This window comes from Streptopelia decaocto (genome assembly GCF_964273445.1).
Source record: "Streptopelia decaocto genome assembly, contig: HAP1_SCAFFOLD_1356, whole genome shotgun sequence".
Taxonomy (NCBI): domain Eukaryota; kingdom Metazoa; phylum Chordata; class Aves; order Columbiformes; family Columbidae; genus Streptopelia; species Streptopelia decaocto.
This window is the reverse complement of record NW_028117165.1, coordinates 16,992-39,266: the sequence shown is the minus strand read 5'-3', so window position 1 is coordinate 39,266 and position 22,275 is coordinate 16,992. Positions and strand designations below refer to the sequence as shown.

The window sequence follows — 22,275 nt, the reverse complement described above, 5'->3', positions numbered from 1 at the left end:
GGGGGAATAACCTAACACCCCCTTTTTGGGGTGAAACGCGGCGTTTTCAGCTTTTCCCCCCGAGATGAGTTTGGGTTTTTTCCTATTTTTCCCTATTTCTCGTTTCCTCCTTTTAAAAACTGAGATTTTTAGGTTTGCGTCGTTAACGCTCCCGCGAGAAAATCAAAGCTGGGCCTCAAATTAGGACTAATTGGGGTGGTTTTTGGACTAATTGGGGATTTGGGGACTAATTGCTGTTGTTTTTTTTGCAGCCCTGCGTTAAAACCTCGTTTCTCACCCCGAAAAACCTCGTTTCTCGCCCCAAAAAACCTCGTTTCTCACCCCAAAACACCTCAAGAGCTCCATGCCCGTGGGTGAGTGGCCGCGTTGGCGCCGGGGGCGGCAAATGGGGATTTTCCCTTAAAAATAAGAATTTTGGGGTCAATGCAAAACAAATCTGAATTTTTGCGGTGCCCAGAATGGCAAAAAATGGGTGAAAAGGGGCAAAACTGGCCGTGTTTCTGTGATGGAACCTCGTTAGCAGCGTGTTAATTGCGGTGGTTCTGGATAATCGTTAGCGTGTTCTGGGGTCGTTAAGGTGTTCTGGGTTCATTAATGTGATGTGGGGTCATTAGCGTGTTCTGGGGTCATTAACATGGGGGTTCATTAACATCTGAGGTAGTTAACGTGTTCTGGAGTCATTAACATGTGCGTTTATTAATGTGTTCTGGGTTCATTAACATGGGGTCATTAGTGTGTTCTGGGTTCGTTAACATGTTGTGTGGTTCATTAACGTGTTCTGGATTCGTTAACATATTGTGTGGTTCGTTAACGTGTTCTGGATTCATTAACATGTTGGTTCATTTACATGTTCTGGGTTCATTAACATGTAGATTCATTAACGTGTTCCGGGGGGGGGGAGCTCGTTAACGTGTTCTGGAGTCATTAACATGTTGGTTCATTTACATGTTCTGGGTTCATTAACATGTAGATTCATTAACGTGTTCCGGGGGGGGGGAGCTCGTTAACGTGTTCTGGAGTCATTAACATGCTCTGGGCTCGTTAACGTGCTCAGCTCATTAGCGAGAACTCTGCTCTGGGTCCCCAATTTCCCCTTTTCCCCCCAGTTTCCCCATTTCCCCTCCCCCCTCATTCTGTTCTATTTTCCACAGGCCCCGCCCCCCCGCCGGCTGAGACGCGCTCGCCCCGCCCCCCGCTGTAACCATGGCAACCCCGGACCCACCAATGGGCGGCACCCCCCGGCCTGGCCCCTCCCCCGGGCCCGGCCCCTCCCCCGGGGCCATGCTTGGCCCCTCCCCCGGGCCCTCCCCGGCTCCGCCCACAGCATCATGGGCCCCTCCCCCGGGCCCCCCGCGGGGGGGTACGCTCAGGACAACCTGCACCAGATGCACAAGGTAAAACCATTAACACCGTTAACACCAAACTGGGGGGGCGGCTCATACTGGGGGGCTGCGCTGCCATCCAGAGACTGGGCAGCTGGGCCGGGGGAGACGCCTGATCTGGGAAGCTAAGCAGGGTCTGCCCCGGTTAGTGCTTGGATGGGAGACCAGTTGGAATAGAACAAGCGCAGAGTGTTGTAACTGGGCAGGACAACCCCAGGTGCCAGCGTAGGGTGGGAACGAGTGGTGAAAAGGGAGCTGGGGGTCCTGGGGACAGCAGGATGAGCATGGAAAAAGGGTTTAGTTCACATACTGTCAGGATATACTTCGGCAACATATATATATATAATATATAGAGCTATAGCACCTGGAGAATGCCTCATCTCACCTGATGTGGGAAGCTAAGCAGGGTCACGCCCGGTCAGTGCTTGGATGGGAGACCAGTGGTACCTGGGGGGATTAGAAGGGGGTGGTCAGTAGGTCAGAGAGGTTCTCCTGCCCCTCTGCTCTGCCCTTTAGTTCACATATTATTAGGATATACTTGGGGAACACATATATATGTATATATAATATATACAGCCATAGCACCCTGAGAACGCCCCATCCCGTCTGATCTGGGAAGCTAAGCAGGGTCGGGCCCGGTCAGCGCTTGGATGGGTGACCACCCTCTTTTCCTCGTCAGTTCTATAGTTACTTTATTAAATTTCCTTCTCCAAACCCCCTTTTCCCCAGCGCTCCTGTATTTTTGTGTTGTATTTCATCACCTAAACCCCCCTTTTTCCACCCGTTTTCAGCACCGTAACCCCAAAGACCCAGGACAAACCCCCCCCAGGCGAAGCCTTTAACCCCTTTCCTATTTTCTCCCGTCCCTCTGTGACTCTGCTCTCTCCCCCAGCCCATGGAGTCGCTGCACGAGAAGGGCCTGGCCGAGGATCCGCGCTACGGGCAGATGAAGGGGATGGGGCTGCGCATGGGGCCGCCCCCCAGCCCCATGGACCAGCACTCGCAAGGTGGGGGTTCATTTTCGTTAAAATCACCCTCATTTGCACTGAAATCAGGGGTGTTTTCCCAGCCCCATGGACCAGCACTCGCAAGGTGGGGGTTCATTTTCGTTAAAATCACCCTCATTTGCACTGAAATCAGGGGTGAAATTTTAAGGCTTCCTGTCCAACACGACCATATACAAGGTGCAAAGATGACTTAGTTTTGTGCCTTGAGCCTCCATCCCCATCATACTGTCCTGATATTAATTAAGCACAAGTTGTACTACTGGAATATACACCGTTTAGATTAACGTCACCCCCAGCACCTTCCTGCCATTTTTTCCCCCGTTCCCCTCACCACCCTCAGCACTTTCCCACCGATTTTCTCCCCGTTCCCCTCTCCATCCCCACAATTCCTGTATCAGATCCTCCCCGTTCCCCATCGCCATCCCCGCAATTCCCATCTCAGATCCTCCCCAGTCCCCCCCATCACCCCCAGCACTTTCCCCCCATTTTCTCCCCAGTTCCCCATCACCACCCCCACAATTCCCGTCTCAGATCCTTCCCAGTTCCCCATCGCCATCCCCAGTTCCCCATCGCCATCCCCACAATTCCCATCCAGCACTTTCTCGCCATTTTCTCCCCGTTCCCCTCGCCCCCCCCAGCACCTTCTCGCCATTTTCTCCCCGCTCCCCTCTCCATCCCCACCAGCTCTCTCTGTCTCCCCCGTGACGGCTCCGTGTCTCCCGCAGGGTACCCGTCGCCGCTGGGTGGCTCGGAGCACGCCTCCAGCCCGGTGCCGTCCAACGGCTCGTCGTCGGCCGCGGCGCTGGAGGCCGGGGAGGCGCTGGGGCAGGCGCCGCGCGGCCCCACGCCGTTCAACCAGAGCCAGCTGCACCAGCTGCGCGCGCAGATCATGGCCTACAAGATGCTGGCGCGGGGGCAGCCGCTGCCCGAGCACCTGCAGCTGGCGGTGCAGGGCAAGCGGCCCCTGCCCGGCATGCAGCAGCAAATGCCGTCGCTACCTCCGCCCGCCGGCTCCGCGCCGGCACAGGGACCCGCGCCCGGCAGCGGCCCCGCGCCGCCCGGCTACAGCAGACCTCACGGTGAGGGCTCCGCGTGGCCGACGGCGGCTCGGCCGCCTCGTGGCCTTCGTCGCCTCTCATGGGGCTCCTTGTGTCATTTGTCACCTCCTCGTGTCCTTCGTCACCTCACACGGGGCTCCTCATCCTCCTTATGTCCTTCGTCACCTCACACAGGGCTCCTCATGTCCTTCGTCACCTCACATGGGGCTCCTCATCCTCCTCATGTCCTTCGTCACCTCTCATGGGGCTCCTTGTGTCATTTGTCACCCCCTCGTGTCCTTCGTCACCTCTCATGGGGCTCCTCATCCTCCTTATGTCCTTCATCACCTCTCATGGGGCTCCTCATCCTCCTTGTGTCATTTGTCACCTCCTCGTGTCCTTCGTCACCTCACACAGGGCTCCTCATCCTCCTCGTGTCCTTCCTCACCTCTCATGGGGCTCCTCATCCTCCTTGTGTCATTTGTCACCCCCTCGTGTCCTTCGTCACCTCACACGGGGCTCCTCATCCTCCTCATGTCCTTTGTCACCTCTCATGGGGCTCCTCGTCCTCTTTGTGTCATTTGTCACCTCCTCGTGTCCTTCGTCACCTCTCATGGGGCTCCTTGTGTCATTTGTCACCTCTTCGTGTCCTTCGTCACCTCTCATGGGGCTCCTCGTCCTCCTCGTGTCATTTGTCACCTCCTCGTGTCCTTCGTCACCTCTCATGGGGCTCCTCATCCTCCTCGTGTCCTTCGTCACCTCTCATGGGGCTCCTCATCCTCCTTGTGTCATTTGTCACCTCCTCGTGTCCTTCGTCACCTCACATGGGGCTCCTCATCCTCCTCGTGTCCTTCCTCACCTCACACGGGGCTCCTCATCCTCCTTGTGTCATTTGTCACCTCCTCGTGTCCTTCGTCACCTCTCATGGGGCTCCTCATCCTCCTCGTGTTCTTCGTCACCTCACATGGGGCTCCTCATCCTCCTCGTGTCATTTGTCACCTCCTCGTGTCCTTCATCACCTCACATGGGGCTCCTCATCCTCCTCGTGTCCTTCGTCACCTCTCATGGGGCTCCTCATCCTCCTTGTGTCATTTGTCACCTTCTCGTGTCCTTCATCACCTCACATGGGGCTCCTCATCCTCCTTGTGTCATTTGTCACCTCCTCGTGTCCTTCATCACCTCTCATGGGGGCTCCTCTTGCTCCTTGTGTCCTTCCTCACCTAATGTGGGGGGCTCCTCATCCTCCTCCTGCCCTTCATCACCCCATGTTGGGGCGGGGGGGGACTCCTCTTCATCCCATTGCCCCCGCTGTGACCCAGTTTCTCTGCGGGGGGTGAACGTTTGCTCCGATAAACCACAAAGATCAACACCACGCGCTTCCTTTTACCAACGTTCATTATTTCTGTCCCTCAGGTATCGGGGGGCCCAACATGCCGCCCCCCGGCCCCTCAGGAGTCCCCCCCGGGATGCCGGGACAGCCCCCCGGGGGCCCCCCCAAGCCCTGGCCTGAAGGTGAGACTCGTTAACAAAAGGCTCATTAACCAAAGGTTCGTTAGGGGCTGGCGCTTAACAATACGATGGGGCCAAGGGGGGAGATTCCGGGTTAAAATCCCAGAGTTTTTTTGAGGGAACTCAGGGTATTTTTGAGCAACTTGGGGTGTTTTTATTTTTCACCCAACTCGGGGTGTTTTTTCACCCAACTCGGGTCATTTTTCACCCACCTCAGGGTGTTTTTCAGGGAACTTGGACCATTTTTCACACAACTTGGGGCTGTTTTTCACCCAAGTCAGGGCGTTTTTCAGTCAATTCAGGTAATTTTTCACCCATTTCGGGGCGTTTTTCACTCAACTCGAGGTATTTTTCACCCAAATCAGGTCGTTTTTCACCCAACTCGGGTCATTTTTCACCCACCTCAGGGTGTTTTTCAGGGAACTTAGACCATTTTTCACACAACTCGAGGTATTTTTCATGCAGCTTGGAACGTTTTTCAGGCAACTCAGGTCATTTTTCACCCATCTTGGGGCGTTTTTCACGCAACTCGAGGTATTTTTCATGCAGCTTGGAACGTTTTTCACGCAACTCAGGTCATTTTTCACCCAACTCGGGGTGTTTTTCAGTGAATTCTGTGCTGTTTTCACACAACTCAGGGTGGCTCTCAGCTAACTGTGTGTATCATTCCCCCAAATCTCTCCCGCAGGCCCCATGGCGAACGCGGCCGCCCCCACGAGCGCCCCGCAGAAGCTGATCCCCCCGCAGCCCACGGGGCGCCCGTCGCCGGCGCCCCCGGCCGTGCCGCCGGCCGCCTCGCCGGTGATGCCGCCGCAGACGCAGTCGCCGGGGCAGCCGGCGCAGCCCGCGCCCATGGTGCAGCTGCACCAGAAGCAGAACCGCATCACCCCCATCCAGAAACCCCGCGGGCTCGACCCGGTGGAGATCCTGCAAGAGAGGGAATACAGGTGAGGGGCTCAAAATGGCGGCGCCACGGTCACCTCAGGGCTCAAAATGGCGCCAGGATCACCTCAGAGCCCAAAATGGCGCCAGGATCACCTCAGGGCTCAAAAGGGCAGCCCCAAGGGCACAAAATCACCTCAAAACACAAAATAGTACTGAAATCACCTCAAAACATCAAGTAGTGGCCCAAAATGGCGCCAGAATCACCTCAGGGCTTCAAATGGCGCCAGAATCACCTCAGGGCTTCAAATGGCACCAGGATCACCTCTGGACTCAAAATGGTGGCCCCAGGGGCACAAAATCACCTCAAAACACAAAATAGTACTAAAATCACCTCAAAACATCAAGTAGTGGCCCAAAATGGCGCCAGAATCACCTCAGGGCTTCAAATGGCGCCAGAATCACCTCAGGGCTCAAAATGGCGGCCCCAGGGGCACAAAATCACCTCAAAACATCAAGTAGTGGCCCCAGGGGCACCAGAATCACCTCAGGGCCCAAAATGGCGCCCGAATCACCTCAGGGCTTCTAATGGCAGCCCCAGGGGTGGTGGGATCACCTCAGAACACAAAATGGCATCAAAGTCACCTCAAAACACAAAATTGCAGCCTCAGGGACACCAAAATCACCTCAGGGCTCAGAATGGCAGCCCCAGGGGCCCCAATATTACCTCAAAACATGAAACGGGACTAAAATCAAGTTAAAATAAAAAATGGCACTAAAATCACCTCAAAACAAACACAAAATGGAAGCCCCAGGGGCACAAAATCACCTCAAAACACAAAATAGTACTAAAATCATCTTGAAACATCAAGTAGTGGCCCCAGGGGCACCAGAATCGCCTCAGGGCTCAAAGTGGCGCCAGAATCCCCTCAGGGCTCAAAATGGCACCAGAATCCCCTCAGGGCTCAAAATGGCGCCAGAATCGCTTCAGGGATCAGAATGGCACCAAAATCACCTCAAAACACAAAATGTTGGCCCCAGAATCACCTCAGGGCTCAACATGGCGCCGGGATCACCTCAGGGCTCAACTGGTGGCCCCAGGGGTGTTGGGGTCACCTCACGCCATTAAAACCCTTGAGGGGCTGGAGTGGGTTGAGAGGAGGGAACGGAGCTGGGAAGGCGCTGGAGAAGGAGGGTGAGGGTGGAAATTGGGGGTGATTTCTTCCCCAAAGGGCTGTGGGGCGTTGAACAGGCTGCCCAGGGCGGTGCTGGAGCCGCCAGCCCTGCGGGTGAAGCTGCCGCCGATTGGCATCACGCTGGCAGCTCCGACACGAGCAGCAATGGTTGATTTTGTGCCGTTGCCCGCAGGCTGCAGGCGCGCATCGCCCACCGCATCCAGGAGCTGGAGAACCTCCCCGGCTCCCTCGCCGGCGACCTGAGAACCAAAGCGACCATCGAACTGAAAGCGCTGAGGCTGCTCAACTTCCAGCGCCAGGTACGGCGGTAGAGCCGTGGAATCGTTTCGGTTGGGAGAGACCCTCAGGTCATCGGTCCAACCGCAACCCAACTGAACCGTGTCCATAAACCTGCTCTGAACGCCTTTAAATCCCTCCAGGGAGTCCTGGAGGTTTTGGGTTCCTCACCTCAGGGCTCAAAATGGCGCCAAAATCGCCTCAGGGATCAAAATGGCATCAGAATCAGCTCAGGGCTCAAAATGGCGCCAGAATCAGCTCAGGGCCCAAAATGGCGCCAGAATCACCTCAGGGCCCAAAATGGTGCCAGAGTCACCTCAGGGCCCAAAATGGCAGCCCCAGGGGAACCAAAGTGGTGACACCAGGGGCACCAAATCACCTCAGAACACAAAATGGCACCAGGGTCGCCCCCAAATACACGCTCATCCCATAAAACCTGATTTATCCTGCTCTGCAGCGTCGCCCGGGGAATTAATTGTGATTAATTATGATAAATTTTACTGGGTTTTGGCGTTATTTCCCCCGAAGCTGCGCCAGGAGGTGGTGGTGTGCACGTGGAATTGGTTAATTGTGGTTAATTATGATAAATTTGATTGGATTTTGGTGTTTTCTCCCTGAAGCTGCGCCAGGAGGTGGTGGTGTGCACGTGGAATTGGTTAATTGTGATTAATTATGATAAATCTGATTGGATTTTGGTGTTTTCCCCCGAAGCTGCGCCAGGAGGTGGTGGTGTGCACGTGGAATTGGTTAATTGTGATTAATTATGATAAATCTGATTGGGTTTTGGCGTTATTTCCCCGAAGCTGCGCCAGGAGGTGGTGGTGTGCACGTGGAATTGGTTAATTGTGGTTAATTATGATAAATTTGACTGGATTTTGGCGTTTTCCCCCGAAGCTGCGCCAGGAGGTGGTGGTGTGCATGCGGCGCGACACGGCGCTGGAGACGGCGCTCAACGCCAAGGCGTACAAGCGCAGCAAGCGGCAGTCGCTGCGCGAGGCCCGCATCACCGAGAAGCTGGAGAAGCAGCAGAAGATCGAGCAGGAGCGGAAGCGGCGGCAGAAGCACCAGGTGGGCGGGATTTGAGACAATTCCCCTTTTTCAGCGGGTCCTCGTTGGCCTGCGTGGTCCTTTTTTTGGCCTAGATGATCATTTTTTGGACTAAACTGTCTTTTTTGGGCCTAGACAGTTGGGTTTTGGCCAAGACAATTGGGTTGTTTGGGCTGGTTTTAGCCTGGACAATCATTGTTTGGCCTGGACAGTTGGGTTTTCAGCCCATATGATCATTTTTTGGACCTGGATGATCCATTTTTGGGCCTAGAGGGTCCTCTTTTTTTACCCTAGACAATCTGCTTTTTGGCCCAGATGACCATTTTTTGACATAGATGATCCATTTTTTTGCCCTACATGATCCAGTTTTAGGCCTAGACGCTCCATTTTCTTTGACTTGATGACCTGTTTTTGGGCCTAGACGCCCCACACTTCTTCTGGAGCCTCGACACCCCACTCTCTTGTTGGGCTTAGATGCCCCACACTTCTTGTTGGGCCTAGACGCCCCACTCAACTTTAGGTCCTAGACGCCCCATAGACTTTAGGTCCTATCCGCCCCACTTTTTTGGTCCTAACCCAGCTTTTCTGGCCTCCCCCGGCAGGAATACCTCAACAGCATCCTCCAGCACGCCAAGGACTTCAAGGAGTACCACCGCTCGGTGGGCGCCAAGATCCAGAAGCTCACCAAGGCCGTGGCCACCTACCACGCCAACACGGAGCGCGAGCAGAAGAAGGAGAACGAGCGCATCGAGAAGGAGCGGATGCGGCGCCTCATGGTGAGTCCGCCCGCCCCGGGCGCCGCGCGGGGGGCTCGTCAGCGCTAACGAGGGCCGGTCCCGCAGGCGGAGGATGAGGAGGGCTACCGCAAGCTCATCGACCAGAAGAAGGACAAGCGGTTGGCGTATCTGCTGCAGCAGACGGACGAGTACGTGGCCAACCTGACGGAGCTGGTGCGGCAGCACAAGGCGGCCCAGGTGGCCAAGGAGAAGAAGAAGAAGAAGAAGAAGAAGGTGGGGGAGCGGGAGGGGTGAGCTCAGGGCCTTAACGAGCGGCTTTGGGGTGTCAATGAGCAATGTTGGGGTGTCAATGAGCGGTTTGGGGGCATCAAGAGTGTCTTTGGGGCAACTTTGGGGCATCAACAAGTGACTTTGGGGTGTAAATGAGCGACTTTGGGGCAACTATGGGGTGTCAACGAGTGACTTTGGGGCGTCAACGAGCGACTTTGGGGCATCAACAAGTGACTTTGGGGCAACTTTGGGGCTTCAACAAGTGACTTTGGGGTGTAAATGAGCAACTTTGGGGCTTCAACAAGTGACTTTGGGGTGTAAATGAGCGACTTTGGGGCATCAAGAGTGGCTTTGGGGCAACTTTGGGGGTTCAACGAGTGACTTTGGGGCAACTTCGGGGCGTCAACAAGCGGCTTTGGGGCGTCAGCGAGTGACTTTGGTGCTTCAAGTGACTTGGGCATCAATGAGCAACTTTAGGGCATCAATGAGCAACTTTGGGGCATCAATGAGCGGCTTTGGGGCATTAATGAATGACTTTGGGGCGTTAATGAGCAACGTTGGGGCGTCAGCAAGTGACTTTGGGGCATCAATGAGTGACTTTGGGGCATCAGTGAGCGACTTTGGGGTGTAAAGGGGCAACTTTGGGGCATCAGTGAGCGATTTTGGGGTGTAAATGAGCGACTTTGGGGCGTTAAGGAGGTCGGGGTGTTAATGAAGTTGGGGTGCTAACGAGCGGCTTTCTCCTCTTGCAGAAGGCGGAGAACGCGGAGGGGCAGACGCCGGCGATTGGGCCGGACGGCGAGGTAAAAATGACCCCATTTTACACCAAATAACCCGATTTTACACCAAATAACCTTTACACCAAATAATTTACGCCCAATAACCTGATTTTTACACCCATTAATTTTACACCCAATAACCTTATTTTACACCCATTAGTTTTACACCCAATCGCCCCCTTGATTGGCGCCCAATGACCTTGATTGGCGCCCGATAACCTTGATTGGCGCCCGATGACCTTGATTGGCGCCCGATGACCTTGATTGGCGCCTGATGACCTTGACTGGCGCCCAATGACCTTGATTGGCGCCCGATAACCTTGATTGGCGCCCGATGACCTTGATTGGCGCCCGATGACCTTGATTGGCGCCCGATGACCTTGACTGGCGCCCAATAACCTTGATTGGCGCCCAATCACCCCCTTGATTGGCGCCCGATAACCTTGATCGGCGCCCGATAACCTTGATTGGCGCCCGATAACCTTGATTGGCGCCCGATGACCTTGATTGGCGCCCAATCACCCCCTTGGTTGGTGCCCGATAACCTTGATTGGCGCCCGATAACCTTGATTGGCGCCCGATAACCTTGATTGGCGCCCGATGACCTTGATTGGCGCCCAATCACCCCCTTGGTTGGTGCCCGATAACCTTGATTGGCGCCCGATAACCTTGATCGGTGCCCGATAACCTTGACTGGCACCCAATCGCCACCTTGATTGGCGCCCAATGACCTTGATTGGTGCCTGATAACCTTGATTGGTGCTCAATCGCCACCTTGATTGGCGCCCGATCCTCCGATTTTACCCCTTTTGCCGTTAAATCTCCCACTCGTTGGCTCTGACCGTCCCTTGGTGCCCGAAGCCCCTTGAGCTTCACGCTGATTTTCTGACACAAAACGCCCAATTGTGGCGCGTTTTGCGCTCGGCGCGTTGGCGGAATCGAACCGCTGGGGGTTTGGGGCGGAACCGGTGAATTTGGTGGTTTTGGGGTGTGCGGCGGAAGCGGTGACTGGGGGTTTTGGGGTGTGCGCAGCCGCTGGACGAGACGAGCCAGATGAGCGACCTGCCGGTCAAGGTGATCCACGTGGAGAGCGGCAAGATCCTGACGGGCAGCGACGCGCCCAAGGCCGGGCAGCTGGAGGCCTGGCTGGAGATGAACCCGGGGTGCGGAACGGGGAAAACGGGGGGAAAAAGGGCCAAATGGGGGGAAAACGGGGCCAAATGGGGGGGAAACGGGGCCAAACGGGGGGAAACGGGCCAAAAATGACACTGGGGTGGAAAATGGGGGGGAAACGGGGCCAAACTGGGGGGAAAAGGGGCCAAAAATGGCACTGGGGGTGGAAAATGGGGTCAAATGGGCCCAAAAATGACATTGAGGGGAGGGGAAATGGGACCAAACTGGGGGGAAAATGGGGACAAATGGGGGGAATTGGGGAGGAACAGGGGGGGAAATGGGGCCAAACGGGCCCAAAAGTGACACTGAGGGGAGGGGCAAATGAGGACAAATGGGGATGAATGGGGGGAAAATGGGGACGAATGGGTGGGGGAAATGGGGCCAAACGGGCCCAAAAATGGTGATGGGTAGGGTGGGAAATGGGGATGAACAGGGGGGGAAATGGGGCCAAATGGGCCCAAAAGTGACACTGAGGGGAGGGGAAATGGGACCAAACCAGGGGGAAAATGGGGGGAAATGGGGATGAACAGGGGGGGAAAATGGGGCCAAAAATGACACTGGGGGTGGAAAATGGGGAAAAATGGGGCCAAACGGGCCCAAAAGTGACATTGGGGGGTGGAATATGGGGCCAAATGGGAAAACAGGGATGAACAGGGGGGAAAATATGGTGAAACGGGCCAAAAATGACATCGGGGAGGAGAAAGGGGGGGAAATGGGGAGAAACAGGGCTAAATGGGGGAAAATTGGGGTGGAACGGGCCAGAAATCACGTTGGGGGAGGAGAGATGGGGAGCAAACGGGGCCAAACGGTCTGAAAATGGGGCCAAATCGGAGTTAACACACAAGTTTTGGGCAAAATTGGAGGTTTAACGCAGAGTTTCCTCACGCAACCCGAGCGTCTCGATCCGCAGCGCGTTGGCCGTTAGTCTTAATTACCACTTGTGTTTAATTAGGTACGAAGTGGCGCCCAGGTCGGACAGCGAGGAGAGCGGCTCGGAGGAGGACGAGGAGGTGAGAACCCCCGTGTCCCTGCGCTCTGTCAGCGCTGCCACAGAGCGCCTTCCCGGCCCCTTTCCCGCCCGTTCCGCCGCCGTTTTCACCGCAAAACCCGGGATTTGGGGTGTGTGGCAGGAGGAGGAGGAGGAGCAGCCCCAACCCGCGCAGCCCGTGGAGGAGAAGAAGAAAATCCCCGATCCCGACAGCGACGACGTGTCCGAGGTGGACGCCAGGCACATCATCGAGTGAGTCCCTTCCTTCCCGCTCCCTTTTTGGGGCGTTTCCCGCCTTTTGGGGGCGTTTCCCGCCATTTGGGGGCGTTTCCCGCCTTTTTTGGGGCTGTTTCCCGCCTTTTTTGGGGCTGTTTCCCGCCTTTTTTGGGTCTGTTTCCCGCCTTTTTTGGGGCATTTCCCCTTTTTTTGGGGGCCTTTCCCACCTTTTGGGGGGCGTTTCCTGCCTTTTTGGGGGGCGTTTCCCGCCATTTGGGGGGCGTTTCCCTCCTTTTTTGGGGGCCGTTTCCCACCTTTTTTGGGGGTGTTTCCCGCCATTTGGGGGGCGTTTCCCTCCTTTTTTGGGGGCCGTTTCCCACCTTTTTTGGGGGCATTTCCCGCCATTTGGGTGGCGTTTCCCGCCTTTTTTGGGGGCGTTTCCCACCTTTTTTGAGGGGCGTTTCCCTCCTTTTTTGGGGCCATTTCCCGCCTTTTTTTGGGGGGCGTTTCCTGCCTTTTTGGGGGACGTTTCCCGCCTTTTTTGGGGGGCGTTTCCCGCCGTTTTGGGGGCATTTCCCGCCTATCCGGCGCCCGAGCGGTGAATCCAACGCGTCCCGCTCCCGTTTTTCGCACCGAACATTGTGAAACGAGCCCAAAATCGGCACGGATCTCGGCAAACCCCGCGCGCCGGGGAGGCGGAACCTTCGCCGTTTTTGACCGATTTCCCCGTTTCTCGGCCCAGAAACGCCAAGCAGGACGTGGACGATGAGTACGGGGTGTCGCAGGCGCTGGCGCGGGGGCTGCAGTCGTACTACGCCGTGGCGCACGCCGTCACCGAGCGCGTGGACAAGCAGTCCGCGCTCATGGTCAACGGCGTCCTCAAGCAGTACCAGGTGCTCATTAACCCCAATTAATTAATTACCTCCCCCCGAGCTCCTCCCCGCCTATTAGCACCCCCAGCGGGGCGGTTTTTGGGGTGAATTCCGGTGTTTTCCGGCGCAGATCAAAGGTTTGGAGTGGCTGGTCTCGCTCTACAACAACAACCTCAACGGGATCTTGGCCGACGAGATGGGTTTGGGCAAGACCATCCAAACCATCGCGCTCATCACGTACCTCATGGAGCACAAACGCATCAACGGGCCCTTCCTCATCATCGTCCCGCTCTCGTACGTCCCGTCCCGCCGAGACCCCCCCAAAAACTGACCCGTTTTAACCGTTTCTCACCCGTTTTCCCCCAGGACGCTCTCAAACTGGGCCTACGAGTTCGACAAGTGGGCGCCCTCGGTGGTCAAGGTGTCCTACAAGGTATTTCCCTTCACTTCGGCTTTTAATCCATCCTGCCCGGCGATTTTTCGGTCGTCCCGTGGCAAACTCGTTTCCCGGCGCCGGGTCACGAACTCGGGAGGGCGGCGCTCGGGAGGCGAAGGCGTTGGGGGTGTTGATCACCATGTTGTGCCACCGCGCGCAGGGCTCCCCGGCGGCCAGACGGGCGTTCGTGCCGCAGCTGCGCAGCGGCAAGTTCAACGTGCTGCTCACCACCTACGAGTACATCATCAAGGACAAGCACATCCTGGCCAAGGTGGGCTAAGCCCGGCTTAACGGGCTGGGCGCGCGCGCTCGGGGTTAGTTAGAATCGCCCCTCGGAATTAGAATCTTGGCTCAGAATCAGTTAGAATTTTGGCTCGGAATTAGAATTTCGGCTCAGGATTAATTAGAATCTCCCCTTGGAATTAGAATTGATTTCCACTCGGGGTTAATTAGAATCTCCGCTCAGAATCAGCCCCAGATTTTAAGCTGTGTTTAAGCTGCTTCTGAGCGAACTCTCTTCCCTTTCCCCTCCGTTTAACTGAGTTAAACCCAGCTTAACTTGCAACCCCTCTTCCCTTTCCCCTCTATTTAACCAAGTTAAACCTGGTTTAATTCGTGACCTCTCATCCCTTTTTGCTCCGTTTAACCGAGTTATACCCAGTTTAACTCACGACCCCTCTTCCCTTTCCCCTCCGTGTAACCAAGTTAAACCCGGTTTAACTCGCAACTCCTCTTCCCTTTCCCCTCCCTTTAACCGAGTTAAACCCGGTTTAACTCGTGACCCCTCTTCCCTTTCCCCTCCATTTAACAGAGTTAAACCCGGCTTAACTTGCGACCCCTCTTCCCTTTCCCCTCCCTTTAACCGAGTTAAACCCAGCTTAACTTGCGAACCCCCTTCCCTTTCTCCTCCATTTAAGCACGTTAAACCCAGCTTAACTCACAAACGCCCAAAACCCCTCAAAAAAACACCCAAACCCCCCCAAAGCGCCACCGTTTTCCGCCAAATCTTTGGCGTGCGGGCTCTCCCCGGTTTCCCCGCGCGGTGATTCCGCCTGTCCCGCCGCAGATCCGCTGGAAGTACATGATCGTGGACGAGGGCCACCGCATGAAGAACCACCACTGCAAGCTGACGCAGGTGCTCAACACGCACTACGTGGCGCCGCGGCGGCTGCTGCTCACGGGGACGCCGCTGCAGAACAAGCTGCCCGAGCTCTGGGCGCTGCTCAACTTCCTGCTGCCCACCATCTTCAAGAGCTGCTCCACCTTCGAGCAGTGGTTCAACGCGCCCTTCGCCATGACCGGGGAGAAGGTGACGGGACGGGGGCGGGCCGGAAAAGCCGCCGGGAAATGGCGTTTGCTCGGGGGATGATCGGGGCTCGGATCAAAGTTGAGTCTCAAATCAAGTCTCGGATCAAAGTTGAGTCTGGAATCGAGTCTCGGATCAAAGTTGAGTCTGGAATCGAATCTCAAATCGAGTCTCGGATCAAAGTTGAGTCTGGAATCGAGTCTCAGATCGAGTCTCGGATCAGGTCTGGGCCTTGGATCAGCAAAGCCGAGTCTTGAATCGGGTCTCAGATCAGCAAAGTCGAGTCTTGAATCAAATCTCGGATCATTGACATCAAGTCTTGAATCATTGACATCGAGTCTCGAATCAAGTCTTGGATCAGCAAAGCTGAGTCTTGAATCAGGTCTTGGATCAGCAAGGTCGAGTCTCAAATCAATTCTTGGATCATCAATGTAGAGTCTCAAATTCAATTGTTTGAGACAGCTTTACTGAGGCATTTGAGACTCGACTTCAATGAGTTGAGACTCGACTTCGATGATCCAAGACTTGATTCAACTTTGATGATCGAGTCTGGGATCAAATATCAAATCAAGTCTTGAATCCCTCAATCAAATTCGAGTCTAAAATGATCAAATTCGAGTCTCAAATCGAATTGAGTCTCAAATAACCAAAATCTCAGAACGCGGAGCCGTCGCTGCCGTTAACGTATCGCGATGTCCAAACTTTATCGGGGAAGATAAAACCAGCCTGAAATTAACCCACAGAGCCCGCGGGTCGCGGCGGTTCCGCCCGGGCGGTTTGTGGCGTCCGGTTCGCAGTCTAAGCGCCGTGTTTTCCGCAGGTGGACCTGAACGAGGAGGAGACCATCCTGATCATCCGGCGCCTGCACAAGGTGCTGCGGCCCTTCCTGCTGCGCCGCCTCAAGAAGGAGGTGGAGGCGCAACTGCCCGAGAAGGTGAGAGAAACGCCGTTCCATTCGGGGCTCCGTCTGTGTCGGGGTCTTCTCCCCTCAGGGCCCAAAATGGCGCCAGAGTCACCTCAGGGCTCAAAATGGCGCCAGAGTCACCTCAGGGTCAAAATGGCGCCAGAATCACCTCAGGGCTCAGAATAGCGCCAAAATCACCTCAGAGCCCAAAATGGCGCCAGGATCACCTCAGGGTCCAAAATCACCTCAGAGCCCAAAATGGCGCCAGAATCACCTCAGGACTCAAAATGGCGCCAGAATCACCTCAGGGCTCCAAATGGTGCCAGAGTCACCTCAGGGCCCAAAATGGCGCCAGAATCACCTCAGGGCCCAAAATGGCGCCAGAATCACCTCAGGGATCAAAATGGCGCCAAAATCACCTCAGGGCCCAAAATGGCGGCCCCAGGGGCACCAAGATCACTGCCTGGAGCAGCCATCACTGGGGGGTGAACAGAGGAGCTTCTTGGGGCCATTTTAGTGCCGGGGGTGGGTTGTGGTTGGACTCCATGATCCTGAGGGGCTTTTCCACCCCAAATGCTCTGCAAACGGGGGTTTTGGGTGAACTTGCGCGGCGCCACGGGTGCCGGGGGTGACCGGAGCCGCGCTGTCCCCGCAGGTGGAATACGTCATCAAATGCGACATGTCGGCGCTGCAGCGCGTGCTGTACCGGCACATGCAGGCCAAGGGCGTCCTGCTCACCGACGGCTCCGAGAAGGACAAGAAGGTGCGCCCGCCAAAACCGCGGCTTTTCGCCTCTTTTGGTGCCAAAATCGCGGCTTTTCACCATTGTTTTGTGGTCAGATTGCGGTTGGAAACACCCCTTTGGGCGCCAAAATGGCGGCTTTTCGCCTATTTGGGCACCAAGATTGTGGCTTTTCGCCTCTTTTGGCGCCAAAACCGCGACTTTTTGCCATCATTCTGTGGTCAGATTGGGGCTGGAAACACCTCTTTGGGTGCCAAACTCGCGGCTTTTCACCTTTTTAAGCCCCAAACTCGCCGCCTTTTTAATTGCGGTTTTTAATTGCGATTTAATTTGCCAGGGGAAGGGCGGCACCAAGACGCTGATGAACACCATCATGCAGCTGCGCAAGATCTGCAACCACCCCTACATGTTCCAGCACATCGAGGTAAAACCCACCGAAAACATGCAAAATCGGGTCAAACACCCTGTTCCGGAGGGCGGGAAACGCGGCGGCGCCGTTTCACCACCAAAACGCCCGAAAATCAGCCCAAACACGCCCGGTGAAGCGACAGCGCCTGAGTGGGTGGTTTAGAACCCGGGAGCTGCTTTTGGGGGCAATTCTGGGGGTTTTAGGGGCGGTTTCTGACGTTATTTCCGACATCAGTTCTTTGCCAATTTCTGACGTGAAATTTTGCCCCAATTTCCAATGTTGAAATTTCGGCCCCAATTTCCAACGTGAATTTTGTCCCCGATTTCCGACATAAAGTTTTGGGCCCCAATTTCCCACATCAAACAATTTCCGCCCCAATTTCCCACATCAAATAATCTTGACCCCGATTTCCGACGTCAAATGATTTCAGCCCCAATTTCCCCACATCAAATAATTTCGGCCCCAATTCCCCACATTGAAATTTCGGCCCCAATTCCCCACGTAAAATTTCGACCCCAATTTCCAACGTGAATTTTGTCCCCAATTTCCGACGTAAAATTTGGGCCCCGATTTTCCGCGTGAAATTTTGGGCCCCAATTTCCCACCTCAAATAATTTCAACCCCAATTTCCCACATTGGAAATTTCGGCCCCAATTTCCCACATCAAATAATTTCGGCCCCAATTTTCCACGCGAAATTTCAGCCCCAATTTCCGACGCAAATTCTTGTTTCCATCGTGAATTTTGCCCCGATTTCCGACGCGGTTTCTCCTCCCGCTCGCAGGAATCGTTCTCGGAGCACTTGGGCTTCACGGGCGGCATCGTGCAAGGGTGAGCTGGCTATCTGAGCGCAACGTTTCGCTTCTCCTCTTTATTTTCCGGAGATATTTGTGCGTTTCCCCCTCCCGAATTGATGAATCCGCCTCTTAACGACCCCGCCGCCACGGTTTTAACCTAAATGGCTCTTTTTTGCCCCGTTTCCAGGCTGGATTTGTACCGGGCGTCGGGGAAGTTCGAGCTGCTGGACAGGATCCTGCCCAAGCTCCGCGCCACCAACCACAAGGTGCTGCTGTTCTGCCAGATGACGTCGCTCATGACCATCATGGAGGATTATTTCGCTTACCGTGGCTTCAAGTACCTCAGGCTGGATGGTGAGTGGCCACGGTGCCGTTAATCCAGAGATTAAACCCGCCCTGGGCCCAACTGTGGCCTTAAAACCAGGCGTGGGCCCAAATTGTGGCCTTAAAACCAGGCGTGGGCCCAAATTGTGGCCTTAAAACCAGGCGTGGGCCCAAATTGTGGCCTTAAAACCGAGCGTGGGCCCAACTCATGGTCTTAAAACCAAGCGTGGGCCCAACTCATGGCCTTAAAACCAAGCGTGGGCCCAGCTCGTGGCCTTAAAACCAAGCGTGGGCCCGAATTGTGGCCTTAAAACCAGCTGTGGTTCTAAACACACCAAACGCTGCCTTAAAACCAACTACGGGTCCAAGTGCTGCTTTAAAACCAGACGTGGGCCCAAATGTGGCCTTAAAACCAACTGCAGGTTACTGGAGTAACGTGAGGCTGGACTAACTGAGGATTAATGTGGGACAGGAGTAACCTGAGGTGTAACTGGAGACAAGAGTAACATGGGGCTGGAGTAACCGAGGAGACACTCAGGGCAGCAGTAACTGGAAACAGGAGTAGCCTGGGGTTGGAGTAACTGAGGATTAACCTGGAGCAGGAGTAACTCAGGGCAGGAGTAACTGGAAACAGGAGTAACATCGGGCTGGAGTAACTGAGGAGTAACTGGGAGTAACCCCAGGACATGAGCAACTGGAGACAAGAGTAACATGGGGCTGGAGTAACCAAGGAGTAACATGGGGCTGGAGTAACATGGGGCTGGCGTAACTGAGGAGTAACATGGGGTAGGAGTAACATGGGGCTGGAGTAACCGAGGAGTAACTGGAAACAGGAGTAACATGGGGCTGGAGTAACTGAGGAGTAACATGGGGCAGGAGTAACATGGGGCTGGAGTAACCGAGGAGTAACTGGAAACAGGAGTAACATGGGGTAGGAGTAACATGGGGCTGGAGTAACTGAGGAGTAACATGGGGCAGGAGTAACATGGGGCTGGAGTAACTGAGGAGTAACATGGGGCAGGAGTAACATGGTGTAGGAGTAACATGGGGCTGGAGTAACATGGGGCTGAAGTAACATGGGGCTGGAGTAACTGAGGAGTAACATGGGGCAGGAGTAACATGGTGTAGGAGTAACATGGGGCTGGAGTAACTGAGGAGTAACATGGGGCTCGAGTAACATGGGGCTTGCGTAACCGAGGAGTAACTGGAGACAAGAGTAATATGGGGCTGGAGTAACATGGGGCTGGAGTAACTGGAGACAAGAGTAACATGGGGCTGGAGTAACTTGAGGATTAACCTGACGCAGGAGTAACCTGGGATGGGAGTAACGGAGGAGCGAGCGGGGTGGGAGCGGTGGTGCAGTGCGGGTGTTGTAGGGGTGCAGTGCGGGTGTCATAGGGGTGTAGTGCGGGTGTAGTGCGGGTGCAGTGCGGGTGCAGTGCGGGTGCAGTGCGGTGCAGTGCGGGTGTAGCAGCGGCGCTGGCGTGGCGCAGGCACGACGAAGGCGGAGGACCGGGGGATGCTGCTGAAGACGTTCAACGAGCCGGGCTCCGAGTACTTCATCTTCCTGCTGAGCACGCGCGCCGGCGGGCTGGGCCTCAACCTGCAGTCGGCCGACACCGTCATCATCTTCGACAGCGACTGGAACCCCCACCAGGTACGGAAACCGCCCAAAGTGACCCAAAATGACCCAAAACATGCACCAGCGTCGTCTTCGACAGCGACCGGAACGCTAATCAGGTACCAAAATCACTGAAAAATAACCCAAAATAACCAAAAACACGCACAAACAATCACTGTCAGCATCTTTGACAGCGACCGGAACCCTAATCAGGTACCAAAATCACTGAAAAATAACCCAAAATAACCAAAAACACGCACAAACGATCACTGTCAGCATCTTTGACAGCGACCGGAACCCTGATCAGGTACCAAAATCACTGAAAAATAACCCAAAATAACCAAAAACACGCACAAACAATCACTGTCGTCATCTTCGACAGTGACTGGAACCCTAATCAGGGATTCTGCCCCAAAACTTCAAGATTCTGCCTTAAAATGTGGAAAATCTGCCACAAAATGTGGGGATTCTGCCCCAAAACGTGGGGAATCTGCCTTAAAACTTCAAGATTCTGCCTCAAAATGTGGAGATTCTGCCCCAAAACCTCAGGATTCTGCCCCAAAACGTGGAGAATCCGCCCCAAAACTTCATGATTCCGCCCCAAAATTTCGCGTTTTGCCCCAAAACTTCATATTCCACCCCAAAAACTTGGTGATTCCGCCCCAAAACTTGGCGATTCCGCCCCAAAATTTCGTGTTTCTGCCCCAAAGCTTCGAATTCCGCCACAAAATTCTGTGTTTCCGCCCCAAACCTTCAAATTCCGCCCCAAAACTTGGCAATTCCGCCCCAAAATTTCGCGTTTCTGCCCCAAACCTTCAAATTCCACCACAAAATTTTGCGTTTCTGCCCCAGAACTTTGAATTCCACCACAAAATTTTGCGTTTCTGCCCCAAACCTTCAAATTCCGCCCCAAAACTCGGTGATTCTGCCCCAATTCCCCTGCACCAACACGGCTGGCGTTTCCCCACACCAGCAGTTCCGACGTTTCCCCGTCAGCGCAGCGTTTTAGGGCGTGAAACGGCGTTTTTGGCGTTGCGGGGCGCTGGGAAACGGCGTTTTTGGCGTTGTGGGGCGCTGGGAAACGGCGTTTTTGGCGTTGCGGGGCGCTGGGAAACGGCGTTTTTGGCGTTGCGGGGCGCTGGGAAACGGCGTTTTTGGCGTTGTGGGGCGCTGGGAAACGGCGTTTTTGGCGTTGCGGGGCGCTGGGAAACGGCGTTTTTGGGGTTGCGGGGCGCTGGGAAACGGCGTTTTTGGCGTTGCGGGGCGCTGGGAAACGGCGTTTTTGGGGTTGCGGGGCGCTGGGAAACGGCGTTTTTCCGGGCATGGCTGCGAGCGGCCGTTGTGGCGCAGGACCTGCAGGCGCAGGACCGCGCCCACCGCATCGGGCAGCAGAACGAGGTGCGCGTGCTGCGGCTCTGCACCGTCAACAGCGTGGAGGAGAAGATCCTGGCGGCCGCCAAGTACAAGCTGAACGTGGACCAGAAGGTCATCCAGGCCGGCATGTTCGACCAGAAGTCGTCCAGCCACGAGCGCCGCGCCTTCCTGCAGGCCATCCTGGAGCACGAGGAGCAGGACGAGGTGCGGGCGGAGATCGGCGGGGAAAGGGAGGGGAGGGAGATGGGGGGGAATGGCGGGAAAAAATATGGCGGGGAAAAAATGGAGGGGAAAAATGGAGGGAGAAAGGTTGGTGGGGGGAAAAATGGCGGGAAAAATGGCAGGGGAGAAATGGTGGGAAAAAAAATGGCGGGGAAAAATGGCAGGGGAGAAATGGCGGGGAAAAATTGGCGGGAAGAAAATGGCGGGGAAAAAAATGGTGGGAAAAAAATGGCGGGGAAAAATGGCACGGGAGAAATGGTGGGAGAAATGGCAGGGGAGAAATGGCGGGGAAAAATTGGCGGGAAGAAAATGGCGGGAAGAAAATGGCGGGAAGAAGTGGCGGGGGAGAAATGGCGGGGAAAAATTGGCGGGAAGAAAATGGCGGGGAAAAAATTGGCGGGAAGAAATGGCGGGGAAGAAATGGCGGGGAAAAATTGGCGGGAAGAAAATGGCGGGAAGAAATGGCGAAGGAAAAATGGCGGGGAAAAATTGGCGTGAAGAAAATGGCGGGGAAAAAAAATGGCGGGAAGAAATGGCGGGGGAGAAATGGTGGGGAAGAAATGGCGGGGAAAAATTGGCGGGAAGAAAATGGCGGGAAGAAATAGCAGGAAAAAAATGGCAGGAAGAAAATGGCGGGGAAAAAATTGACGGGAAGAAAATGGCGGGAAGAAATGGCAGGGAAAAAATTGGCAGGAAGAAAATGGCAGGGAAGTCAAGGGCGTGTGGGGCCTAAAATCCAAATAATTGGGGCTAAAATCCAAATAAATGGG

The 22,275-nt window shown here is 55.1% G+C and overlaps 1 protein-coding gene across 1 annotated transcript in view; it reads left to right on the top strand.

Moving 5' to 3' along the window:
• The first annotated feature begins 250 nt into the window (after window positions 1–250).
• The window catches only part of SMARCA4 (SWI/SNF related BAF chromatin remodeling complex subunit ATPase 4), a 28,569-nt gene continuing 6,544 nt past the window's right edge, over window positions 251–22,275 (top strand). Inside the window, 27 exon segments of the mRNA XM_082076543.1 lie at window positions 251–353; window positions 1,152–1,303; window positions 1,306–1,394; window positions 2,275–2,389; window positions 3,115–3,468; window positions 4,840–4,938; window positions 5,624–5,882; window positions 7,186–7,312; window positions 8,184–8,357; window positions 8,939–9,112; window positions 9,179–9,346; window positions 10,096–10,146; window positions 11,155–11,285; window positions 12,248–12,305; window positions 12,426–12,535; window positions 13,242–13,392; window positions 13,502–13,665; window positions 13,738–13,804; window positions 13,968–14,078; window positions 14,874–15,116; window positions 15,934–16,047; window positions 16,673–16,780; window positions 17,097–17,183; window positions 17,952–17,998; window positions 18,152–18,318; window positions 19,782–19,945; window positions 21,260–21,487. Coding sequence (XP_081932669.1) covers window positions 1,204–1,303; window positions 1,306–1,394; window positions 2,275–2,389; window positions 3,115–3,468; window positions 4,840–4,938; window positions 5,624–5,882; window positions 7,186–7,312; window positions 8,184–8,357; window positions 8,939–9,112; window positions 9,179–9,346; window positions 10,096–10,146; window positions 11,155–11,285; window positions 12,248–12,305; window positions 12,426–12,535; window positions 13,242–13,392; window positions 13,502–13,665; window positions 13,738–13,804; window positions 13,968–14,078; window positions 14,874–15,116; window positions 15,934–16,047; window positions 16,673–16,780; window positions 17,097–17,183; window positions 17,952–17,998; window positions 18,152–18,318; window positions 19,782–19,945; window positions 21,260–21,487 — 3,660 coding nt within the window. The 5' untranslated portion in view covers window positions 251–353; window positions 1,152–1,203.